General features: G+C 44.7%; 1 protein-coding gene across 1 annotated transcript in view; it reads right to left on the reverse strand.

Moving 5' to 3' along the window:
- The window catches only part of Cyth3 (cytohesin 3), a 93,992-nt gene extending 81,756 nt beyond the window's left edge, over positions 1-12,236 (reverse strand). The window contains exon 1 of the mRNA XM_028756058.1: positions 12,088-12,236. Within this exon, the coding sequence (XP_028611891.1) occupies positions 12,088-12,121 (34 nt within the window). The 5' untranslated portion in view covers positions 12,122-12,236. The remainder of the gene's footprint in view (positions 1-12,087) is intronic.
- Between the last annotated feature and the right edge of the window lie 277 nt (positions 12,237-12,513).

A 12,513-nucleotide genomic window follows, 5' to 3' on the forward strand; every position in this document is an offset into this window, starting at 1 on the left:
CTTTCAAGCATATATATATATATATGCTTGAAAGAACCGTAATCATAAATGTCTGCCAAATGCAACTATAAATATATCCTAAGTATATGAAAACATAATTTTGTTTACATATTTTATGCAGAAAAACAAAGTGTTAATTTCAAAAAGAAAATATAACCTACCTCAGTTTTTAGAAAGAAAAATCTATATGATTAATATACTTACAGAAAAGGAAAATGCCTTTCTCTCTGCACTCTACAGCAATGTGATCCTTGCTGAGTGAGAGAGAAGGAAGCATCCCTGCTGCCCCACTGCCTAGGGCCAGTGCTTCTGACTCTAAGAGACAACGCCTCTTCCTGGCCACTCTAATAGGGGATTTATTGCTCTGTGTGACAGGAAGTGTAGAGACCACAAGGCTTAATTAATCCAGCAAAATCATCACCTGTAAGAGTGTGGGCCTTGAACTCAGGCATCAAGGACACAATGCCTGTAAACTGGCTAACCATCAATGCTCAATCAAGTCCAGTGTCATAAAAAGAACCATATCCTCCATGTAGTTATTTATGGGAAATTCCCCCAAGAAACCCCTCTACTACCAGCCCTTCACGCTGGCCCGCCTCCCGGACTGGTGATAAGCAGAGTGGCTAGACTATCAGACTCTGTGGTGTCCTGATGGGGAGAGATCTTCTAGACAACTCCTGGTTCTGCACACAAGGAAGAAAACAGGGTAGACTTGGGAAGGAGACCAAGCACAGCAATGAGGGAGGACAAGCCCCTCAGAAGCAGGAACTGAGGACTGAACAGGCTGCTCACTCCTTCTCTCCTGCTCCCCTCCCACCCATATAGGCCCCAGGTTTATGATTTCAAATCTCAGAGCATTTCTTAGGCACTGTTTTATAGAAAAGAAAAACATTACTGAATTCCATCAGCCACCCTACTCTTTAAATCAACTCTAGAAAAGGCTAAACCGTGCTGCTTTAATGAACACTCATATTATCAAATTGAGGTTTTTAAAGAACCTCCAGAATGTAAAATAATAAATGCAACCCAGATGTTCACTAAAAAAAAAAAAAGAAAGAAAGAAAACAAGACTGTTTTTACTTCATAGCAACCAAATAGGTCAGCCCATTTCCTCCTTCCGAGAATCCTCAGGGGACCGCAAGGCCACTCCAAGAGCATGTGTTTCAAATGCATCTGTCCGCAGAAATAGGAAATGCCGCTGTCCAAAGTAAACGGGGAATGTTATATATTCCCACGAAAGTGAATTTAAGACTGCAGTAAGGCTGTTTTCTCCAAGTTGCCAAACATCTGGGTGAAAACAGGGGGAGGGTAATTAGTAATTACCTTTCAGTCCTCATCAAAATGCTTAGTGTTATAGTACATTTTTGAGTTTATTTATCAATTACAGAAGTATGTTTGTCAAAAGGAAAAAAAAAAAAAAAAAAAAAAGGAGCCCAGCACTGACTGCAGCCCTGCTGAGAGCTGAGAGCAGGAGTCTTATCCCCTATTTGAACAGTGCTCCTGGTGACTTACTAGAACTGAGACAGCCCAGAAAGTCAATTTGCTCTGCGAAAGTAAATTACAGAATCATCTTGGCCAACTAAGTTGACTCGAGTGGGTCTCTCCTAATATTTACTCAGAGCTGAAAGACATTTATCTGAAATAAAAAGCTTACTGGACTGTCTCTAGGCAGAGTACACAACATTTCTGAATCCCCCGAGTGTCTCTTATCATGGCATTTGAGAGCCAGACATCAACTATAAAGTTTATGAGCACAGTTAATTTCAAAAGTCTGATGGAGACAAGAGGTATTTTCTACCCTTACTTAAATCATTTACTGTTTTCTCAAAAAGTCAAAATATTTTATATGTCTTCAGCAGATTTTAGGCTACATTGATAAAATCTGGTTTTAAAAACGTTTAAAGAGCTGGAGAGATAGCTCAGTAGTTAAGTACACTTCCTGCTTTTGCAAAGAACCAAAGTTCAGTGCCCAATATCTACTGGTGCCTCACAACTGCCTTGTATCTCTAGCTTCTGGATAGCCAAAACCCTCTCCTGGGCTATGCCAACACACACACACACACACAATTTTAATTTAAAAAATCCCTACTAGATGTGGCGATGTATCCCCAGCACTCCAGAGGCAGAAAGAGGCTCTATGACTTTGAGGCCAGCCTGAGCTACATAGCAAGTTCCATGCAAAACAAGATGACATAGCTGAGAACTGTCCCAAAAAAGCAGGGAGGAAAAACTCAACGTTTTTCACTTAAAAATTGTCCTGTGTAACACATATCTGTATTACACACTGACAAACCCACTTCCTCCAAACTCTCCACCAGTCTCTTTAAGCTCACTGACCTCTTTCCAAGGGATGACTCCTACCAGTCCTGCTGAAGCAGTCCACGGGGTGCTCCCCTAGACGCTCAGCATAAGGAATCACTTTTGCTCCCCATACAAACTGACTACTCCAGAAATATGTCACACACATGCGCGTGCACACACACACACACACACACACGAATACATGCACATACACACAGAATTTTAAATAATGAAAAGCACAGAAACTAGTCTCATATATACACACATGACAACACAGAAGACACACCTAGTCACATGTAATCAGAGCTTCAAGAGAAGGATCAACCAAGAATTCTGCACATCTTATTTAAGATCAGGCCTTGGCATGGCCCTACACAAAGAAAAACAGCAGCAGCCACTCATCCCAGGCAGCACAGCCGAAAGGCAAACAAGAAGACAGGGAAGGTGAGCTGCGGAGAGTCATGCTAGCTTCAAAGGAGCAGCAGGAGTGAGCTGATTCCTCCAGAGACATTGGCAGCCATGCATGGCAATGGATGAAACCGTCCCTTCCCAGCACCTTGAGAATAAACTTGGTACTCAGTAAAAACAGCCTTTGAAGATGGAAAAGGCAAAGACATTTTTGACAAAACAAACACATGAGCTCTCTCTTCTGCTATCTAAGCCTACTCATAGAAGCTAAAATCCCCAAATCACCTTCCAACTCCAAGGTTCCCACACGGCTAACCCCTTCAAACTGTCAGTGTGCCCATTTGAGCCTTCAAAACACACTTCACTGCTAGAAAAGCAACAAGAGCTGTAGCTTTGAGGCTGTGGAACAACTGAGGTTGGGAGCACTACCTGTTCTTCCAGAGTCCTGAGCGCATTTCCCAGGACTTACAGTAGCTACAATGTCTGTAATGGGACCCAACACCCTCTTCCAGTATGCAGACATAGGTCCAGACAAAACACTTGTATACTTAGAAAGAAAAAAGGATACATCAATGTATCTTACTCCTGAGACAGATAGACATTTAAAATAAGTGCCAGAGCTCGAAAGTGGATTAAAATGTGAGGGACTGCTAGGAAATCAGAGTAGCATTCACCAGATCCTAATGAGAAGGCAATCTGCTGGAAATCTAAGAATCCGAAAGCAGGAAAACCATAACCGCTGACTGTGATGCTAATGCAGACCCAAAAACAACAGATTTTAAAAGCCTCACACACTTATGAAGAAACACAAGCCTACCAAGCTCATCTCGGTGTTGTCTGTAACCACATCAATAGAAAATCAGCAAGTCAGAGTTCAACACAAGAAAGACAGACTATGAGGGAAGTTAAAAGAAGCAAACAAGTCTCTGTACCATCACATGGGTCATCTTACACTTACATGCAAGCTGCCAAGCGTCCGTATAGCTGATACTGTGTCATCCTTAAACAGGAGACTTACATAAATACACACCTCTGTCAAAGCAAGAGAAACCACAGGGCCTCACAGCACATCTTAACGGCCGCCTCTACTGACAGCAAAGGACAGGGAATAGGATCAGAGCTTGCTACACAACTGTAACCATGCTGACCTGGAAGTATTTACTGAGGACTGGGAGACAGTTCAGTGGTGAAGGGCCTGCTGCACAAATGAAGGACCTACAGTTGAGATCGAGGCACCCAGGAAAAGTCTAGGCAAGATCCTGCATATCTGCAGGCCTAGTGCTGGGGAGTCAGAGACAGGCAAATCCCCGGAACTCAAAAGCCAACTGGTGAGCCCTGGGTTCAGTGAGCAACTTCCTCAAAAGACAATCGGAGGGGCTGGAGAGGTAGCTCAGCCAGGTTAAAAGCACTGGCTACTACTCTTCCAAAAGGTCTGGGTTCAATTCCCAGCACTTGCACGGTGGCTCACAACCATCTGTAACTCCAGTTCCAAGTGAAGTAATGCCCTCTACTGGCCTCTGTATATACATTCAAGTAAACACAAACATAAAATAAAAATAAAAATTCTTTTTTTTTGGTTTTTCGAGACAGGGTTTCTCTGTGTAGCCCTGGCTGTCCTGGAACTCACTCTGTAGACCAGGCTAGAAAAATAAAAATTCTTAAAGGCGAAGAGCCCTTGAATAGTTTTTTTAAAAATGTGTCTATATATATGGTATGAGAAACAACAGTCATCAACTCTGACTTCTACATACACAGACAGGCATACGTGCATACAGACCATATCAAAATAAGTAAATAATTTCACTGAGGCCTGATGTACACAGATGCACAGGGCTGTATTTTAGACCTTAAAGGCATAGCAGCAGATAATGTCTCTTCATCCATGCAACTTACATTCTTTTAAATTAATTTATCTTATTTTATTGAGATAGGATCTCAATATGTAGCCCTGATTCTTTTCACAGGGACTCTCCTGCCTCTAACTCCCAAGTGCTCAGATTAAAGACACATGCCAAAATGCCTGGCTAGAATTTACATTTTATGAGAGAAGTCGACTATAAACAAATACACAACGAGCAAGGGGAGCTGAGTACTGAGCAGTGGAACATGAAGAAGAAACTGAGAACGGAGAACCGGGAAGACTGACATGGGGTGATGCTGCACAGACTGCCTGAAGGAGGGCTCCACAGTAAGGAGACACTGCAGTCACAATGTTCTGAATGAAATCAGGAAGGCACCAGGTGCAGCCAGCAGGAAAAGCCTGGGGCAGCCAAGCGAAGGTCCTGAGGCAGGGGTTACCTGGCAGAGACCAGGAGGTGTAACTGGAGTGAAGTGAGAAGGTAGTTGGGAAATGTTGAGCTAGCAAGACCTGGGGCTGGAGAACCAGATGAGCAGCAGCCAAGAGCGCTTGCCGCTCTTGCGGAAGACCCACGGTCAGGTCCCAGCACCCATGTCAAAGGCTCAGCCACCTTATTAACTGCACGTCCAAGGGATCTAACACTCTCTTCTGACCTCTACAGATGCATGGGCCGGCGGGCAGGCCGGCGGGCGGGCATGTACACACCACACATTAAAAAAACAAACAGCAAAACTCTGAAAAGAAGATGGGCTCTACAGGGGCCAGATGTGGTGGCAAATGCCTTTAATGTTAGCATTTGGGAGGCAGAGGCAAGCGGGTCACTGAGTTCCAAAACACCCAGGGATATATAAGAACTAGTTTCAAAAACAAAACAAACAAACAAAACCTAGAAAGAGGTCAAGGAGGACAAAAAGGTTTTTTATTTAGCATATATTAAAGTAAATAAATTAGTATATATACTAATTTTTATATATTATATATTTTACATATATCATATATATTAATTTTTATAATTTAATAGATGCTGTGGTGGTGGAACATACTCTGGCTGTAGCATAAACAAGGATGAGGAGCTGAGTGGGGGAGGGTGTTTGAAGGCTAAGGCAAAGAAGTAAAAGATAGCACCCCATGTTTGGCTGGAGTAACCAAAAGGATGACGCTGCTATGTACTGAGATAGAGGGACGAGCCTCTGCTATATACTGAGATGAAGGGACTTATCTGCAATAACACCTAAAGTCATACCACATACTGTCAACAGCTAGTATACTAATTCTGAGCAAGGGAGACATTATGCATAGTGCACGATGGTCTGTTTGTCTGTTCTGAATCAGGGTCTCACTCTACAGACCAGGCTGGCCTGGAACTCACAGACACTTGCCTGCCTGTCTCTGCCTCAGCACAGAGCACGAAGCTTTTTACCGAGACAAGTCACATGGTCTTTCACCCCCTTTACCACTGCTTCCCTGATCCTGCAGCTGGTGTTAACTGTCACCTGAACCACAAAAACCTCCTCATTGTGCCCACAGCCTGTGCTCTTTTTCCAACCCCATTCTTCACTAGGACCCAGGGACACCTTTCCTAAAAGGCAAGGTGGGCAATGGTTAAAGATATCCTCAGGCTAGGCCTTGACGGTGCCTGCTTTTAGTTCCAGTGCTTGGGAGGCAGAGGCAGGTGGATCTCTGTGACTTCGAGGCCAGCCTGGTCTACAGAGTGAGTTATAAGACAGCCAGGATACATAGAAAAATCCTGTCTTTAGAAAGGAAAAAAAAAACAAAACAAAAAAACCAGACTCAAACAAGAACACAGATACAAGTCAGTCACGGCCCCACCACTCACCAGCTGTGACACTTGAAACAAGCTACTTAACCTCCCCTCTCGCTCCACCTGTCTGTCTGTAGCTAGTAATACTTGGCCTGTAGCAAATCAAGATCTGTACAGCACAGAAGACAAGACCTGACAAAGAGCATTATGTAAACATTAGATAAAAAATTATTGAAACATAAATCTAATGTTGCTGTCCTGTTTGAATGGGCTTCCTGCACTGTGAGTAAGTAATCCACACACTTGTCTCTGCCTGGCTCTCCAGCCTACAGGCTGACCCTGAAGGAGGACTTCCTCCAAGGGGCTGTCTAAGCCAATGGCTTTCTCCTACCTCCACCTTCCATGCCTCACCTCCAACACCCTTCTGGTCACCTCTTCATCTCTTTCAAAACATTTAGAATAATTTTTCACTATTTTAGAAATCTAGTTACCTGTCTCCCTAGATACAGACATAAGTTCCATGAACACAGAAACTCACCGCCTTCCTCACGAAGACTACTACCCTGTGGCAAGCATAGGAACCACCTCTGGATACAGACCACATCTGGATTACTGCTAGAGCATGCCCAGTGCACAATCTAAAAGCACCTGTCCCATTGTAAGCTCTTAAGAGGAGAGTGGTTGCTACTGTCTATAAATACAATGAATGCATGTAGGGAACACACTCTATCATACTTAATAAATATTTTATCTTTCATAAATTACCTCAAAAAAGGAAGTTTTGAGATGTAAATATTTTTGTAAAAGGGGACGTCTTCCTTTCTCTTGTAGGGGAGAGGTGTGTATTTTATTTTTTGTTTGTTTTGGGAGTTTTGTCCTGGGGATATTTTGTTTTGATTTTGAGACTAGGTCTCTCTACACAGTCCTGACTGACCTGGAACTCACTATGTACAAACTGACCTCAAACTCAGAAATCTACCAGCCTCTGCCTTCTGAATTGGGATTAAAGGTGTGCCTGACCAGTCCTGACTTTGTAGAGATGATTTGTTTGTTTTGTTTTGAGAAGGATTTATTCTGTAACCCACACTGTCCTTAGGATCCACTCTGTAGCTCAAGCTGGACTTAAACTCTTTGCAAGCCCCCTGCCTCAGCCTTCAACCACAGGGATTAGAGGCACCCGCTGTGCCCAACACAAAAAAAGGAGGGGGAGGTCCTGACTAACATGGAATAGTATTTTCCCAGGAACTTGTTTTCTAATTTTAGCAAGGTGAGGACAGATTTATTTCAACTTTATCCAATTTCAAGAAATAAAAAGGCAGAGAATGAAACATTTCTTCCCTGTTTAAATTTATCAACCTGTCTGAACAGGTGATCATTGTTTCTAGTTCCTTGCTTAACCTTCCAGAAAATGTTCATTCGTTTACAAGCATTTCCTTAAAAAACAGAAACTAGCACACAATGCATTTTCCTACTTTGCTTCTGTAATTTAGCAAACCATTATTGAGGTGTGTCTGTATCAACTCAGTTGCCTCGTTCCTCAACTTCAGTCACCATCCCCTATATTAAGAGTTTATTCTCCCAAGTCTTCTGTTGATAGACATTCAAGGCAATGAATAATCGTTTGCTTTTATTGCCTCATGCAAATATAAATGTATTCCCATGTTAAATTCCTAGAACTGCACTGTTGGGTCTGACGACTTACAGTATGATTTTAAAAAATATTGCCCTGTGTTTCCCATAGATATCAGGGTCTAAACAGGGTAAACAGCCATCTCTTTAAGGCTAAAGTAGAGGAAAACTGGCCTAGGGAATTGGTTATGCATGTGACAGAAAAACAGGAAACTGTAAGACAACCCAGAGACCAGGAGGAGTCACAAGCATTCCCTTCTGCTGGGAGGCTGAAGGCAGAAGGCATTTCCAGAGCTCTGAGGTTAGGAAGGACAGGAGCTGGAAAAGCAGAGAGCTTGTGGCAGGAGCAGGAGCCTAAATAAAGGAAGAGCAGCTGCAGAGACATGGCCTAGGGCAAGAACATTTACAAGAGAACCTGGTTTCTCCTTTCTTTCAGCTTCCAAACTACCCAATAGCTCCCATTGGCTAGACCCAGCCAGGCAAGACCACTCAGGAGAGTCTGGGAGATACATCTGCAGAACACAGTCCCTCCCCAGGGCAAGGGCAAGAAACAGATCTGAGCCAACAGAGCCCAGGGTACATTTACGCTTTTTGAGAGCTGTGACTAATTTGCACTGCCGCCAGCAAAGGCTGAAAAGGCCTTACCAACACTCTGTTTTCAAACTTCAGGCTTAGCACTTGTCTGACAGGTGAAAGTTGGGCTCTCAACCTAGCTTTACTCTGTATGCATTGAGTACCCTGAACTTCAGAACACCTGAGCACAAACTGTACCTGCATCCACACAGACTCAGCATCTCATCTGTCCCAGTGGCACATTCAGAAACATGCATCTGGTGATGGCACAGAGCCAAACTAGCCAGTTCGTTTCTAAGTAGAGGCCTAGTTCAAGAACTGTTCTAGAAAATCAGAACGGTACCAAGCACCAAAGGAAGGAAAAACACCTTAACTACACTCTGCACACATTACACAGAACAATGTGTTCCTGTAATCTTGAGCCCCCACTCGCTCCTCCTTGTAACTGCCTTCCAGCCATTCATGCGCCATCCTTTTCTTATCATGCATTGCAAAGAACAAATAAAGCCTGGACAAAAGTTCAGTTATAAAAACTACAATTTCTGAAGTCCTTTTTGCCTGACCAACACTCTAACAATAAAGAAAATCTTTTAAATCACCTTTGGCCTCTGCTGTAACTACTATTTGAATAAATTTAGCTTTTTTTTGTTTTTATCTCCTAAGAAAGCTGAAGCAGGGGTCCCAGATGTAGATTAAAGGCTCTCCTATACTCTAATGATATGCCAAATAATGCTATGCTTTGTAACTGCCTGGCAGCTGAAACAGTTTTATCAAAGGGCTAGCAAAAAACAAAACAAAATCATTTTAAGCAAAGCAGTAGTTTTGAAAATGGAGATGGGCTTACTAAAAGAAACTATATATTAACTTCAAATCTCTACGGATCAACAGTCAGACAGAAGCCATCAAGGTCACACAATAAGTACATGATAGCCGGGCGGTGGTAGCACACGCATGTAATCCCAGCACTTGGGAGGCAGAGGCAGGCGGATTTCTGAGTTCAAGGCCAGCCTGATCTACAGAGTGAGTTCCAGGACAGCCAGGACTACACAGAGAAACCCTGTCTCGGAAAAAAAAAAAAAAAAAGTATATGATAACTCACATTTCAAAACTGCGAGAGATTTTTCACTGGGTTAGAAGTTAAATACTCTAAGATTGCTGAAAGCATTCAGAAGTATTTTTCCACAATGTGAGGAGGAAAGATTTTTTTTTGGTAAGCTGAATCAATAAAAGTTAAAAAAGCTGTTTTCTATCACATAGCACACTGTCTGGCATTCCAGTAGAAAAATCAATAAATCTCATTGTTGTTAAATGTTCCAGAAAGGTGAATTAAATCATGCTGTATGTTTAAAATATCCACATCTTTTATAAGCTGAGTTTTTTTTTCAAATTTGAAAGCATATGTTCTTATTCAAAAAACCTGGGAAATATAAGAGAAAAATCCATAAGGATAGTAGTATTTACATTGTTTAGACCAGAATGTATAAAATGACTGCTTATTCTTGGTTACTTTTTTTAAATTGTGTGCGTGTGCACAAGCTTGTTGCTGCTTGCCTAAGGAGGTCAGAAGACAGCTTGTGAGCGCAGTTCTCTCCCTCCACCACCGGGCTCCTGAAGAGTCAACTCCAGCTGTCAGACTGTCTTGATCACTTATTTGTAACGTCTCCCTGAAGTAATCTTACCTGACGGCCGTTACTGTTTCCCATTTTTTAACTTTTGGCCATGGAATGCAGTATCACTGAATGTAACATCTTTTTTAATTTTAAGAGTGTCTCTCTGGTATATTAATATAACCAGAGGTATTAATAGTCCAGAGATAGCTTTAAGTCTTTTTGATACTTTAATATTGACCTTTATTATACTTCTCGAATTCTATGAACTGCTGAAACACACTGGCTTCTAAGTTTTCTCCACTGTATCTGCTTTTACCTGCAAATCTTTCACGTGTTGACTCAATAGACCCTGCAGCATCCCGCAGAGCAACCGCCAGCTCAGCTAGCTTCCTGGATTCCAATGTCAAATTGCCACTGTCTTGACTTTTCTAAACTACTATGTCAAGCTGTGATATAGGCGAAAGGCAAGGCATCTGCAGGGACCCAGTGCATCCAGACCGGCAGCTGGCACGTAGGAGGGTTTGCAACTGGGCTCTTTCTTTTCATAAACAAAACACCCACTCGGTGCCACTGTGCTACCCCTGGCTTTTACTATGAGAACTGAACTTGGCAAATGCCACGAGGAGTGCCAACTTCCTACAGCCTAGCCACTTTGCCTCTTTCACAGGGAAGAAAAAAATCTGAGAAGCTCTGGAATTCTAGAAGGCACCTTGATTAACCACTTCACGAGGAAGTCTTCAATACTGCTGATTCTTACAGGCAGCTGCTCCAGCAGCCTGTAATTAAGACTTTTTTCCCCCTAAACACTCCCTTACTACATGGGATTCTGATCATTCTGTCAGCAAAAAGGAAGATCACTCCTCAAAGTCCAGACAGCTTCAACTTGGGCTGTTTGGGTAAAAATGATCGGTACATTATTAACCCTCTGCTTTCTTCAAAGACCCACTCCACAAACGGTGACGCTTGATGTTTTGGGAAACCAGATTCATGAAATGACACAACAGGAATTTGTATTCCGTTGAGTAATTTACAACCGGCACATTTGCAGCAGGGTGGAACTCAGTCAGGCAAATACAGCCTGAGCAACGCGGAGAACTGACAGCCCACCTCTGGAAGGGTGTCTGCCACACGCACCTGTCCTGGAGCCTTACAGCCTTGCTAGCTGTGGCTCCCGCTTCACACCCTCAGCTTCAAAGCGATTCCACCTAACCCCTTTAATTTCTTAATTATATTTTCCATTTGGTGGTGTTGGGGATCAAACTCAGGGCCCCGGGCATGCTAGACAATGATTTATCATTGAGTTACTGGCCCCCTCTTTATTCTTACATCCCACCCCTTCTTTTTCACTATTTCATAAAAATGCATACTCAGACCTGGACTGGAGCTGCCTGCCCCTCATGTCCTTTAAGCCATTCCCAACGAGTACTTCGGATCTAAAAACCAGAGACATGGTCTTGACTTCCAACCTTCCTCCTCTCCCCAGACCGATCCACCCCAGCCTCTGGGCCCCGAGGCTTCCAAATTGAAAACTTTCCCCTCCCCATCCACGAGCTCCCAAGCTCCAGACACCTGAGGAGAGCTGAAAAAGAGAGGGGCCCGTCCGAAACAGCTGGGCTAGGGAGGGCGTGGACGCCCTTGGCAACGAGACTCTGGGAAGGTCGCCCCGCAATGTGCCCCCATCTCGGAAAGGCGACCTGGAGCTGAGCTGCGGAGACCCCGGCCTCGAACCCGCGACCCGCGACCGCGCTGGGCGACGACCCCGCGGTTTCCGACATATCCTCTCACCAGCGCTGCGAAGCCCGAGTCCCGGCCTTACCCCGCGCACCTCCCCACGGTCGCCGTCACCCTACCCGACCCCCAGCCCCACGTCTCAAGCCTGGGCTCTCAACAGAGCGACCCCCGGCCTCAGGGCCGCCCAGAGAGCCGGCCACACCTCCATCACTCACCGCTGCCGCCCTCACCGCCACCGCCTTCGTCCATCTTGAGGCCACTCCCCGCCAGCCGGCGAGCCCAGAGCCGGCGGGAGTGACTGGGCTGAAAGCGGGGACTAGGAGAAGTGGTCGCGGGGAGAACCGGAGAGCTCCTCAGCGTGCGCGGCCCGGGTCGCGGCCGGGCCTCCACGGAGGGCCGGGCGGAGCCTCACTGCTCCGGCGCCGTCACGTGACACAAGCCACGCCTCCTCTGTCGGTGTGGGCGGAGCCTCGACGCCGAGCGGTCCCGCCCTCCAGACTCCGCCCGGCCTTGCAGTAGTAGCTGCAGTAGCTTCTTAGTCCAGAGACTTGGATCCTGCAGCGCAGCACTCTCCCTCGAACCTCGTATCTGCCCCTCTAGAACCTCCTGGAGAAGAAGCCACGTCTCTCGGGACCACGAGG

The sequence above is a fragment of the Grammomys surdaster genome, unplaced genomic scaffold (genome assembly GCF_004785775.1).
Source record: "Grammomys surdaster isolate TR1022 unplaced genomic scaffold, NIH_TR_1.0 126109, whole genome shotgun sequence".
Taxonomy (NCBI): Eukaryota; Metazoa; Chordata; class Mammalia; order Rodentia; family Muridae; genus Grammomys; species Grammomys surdaster.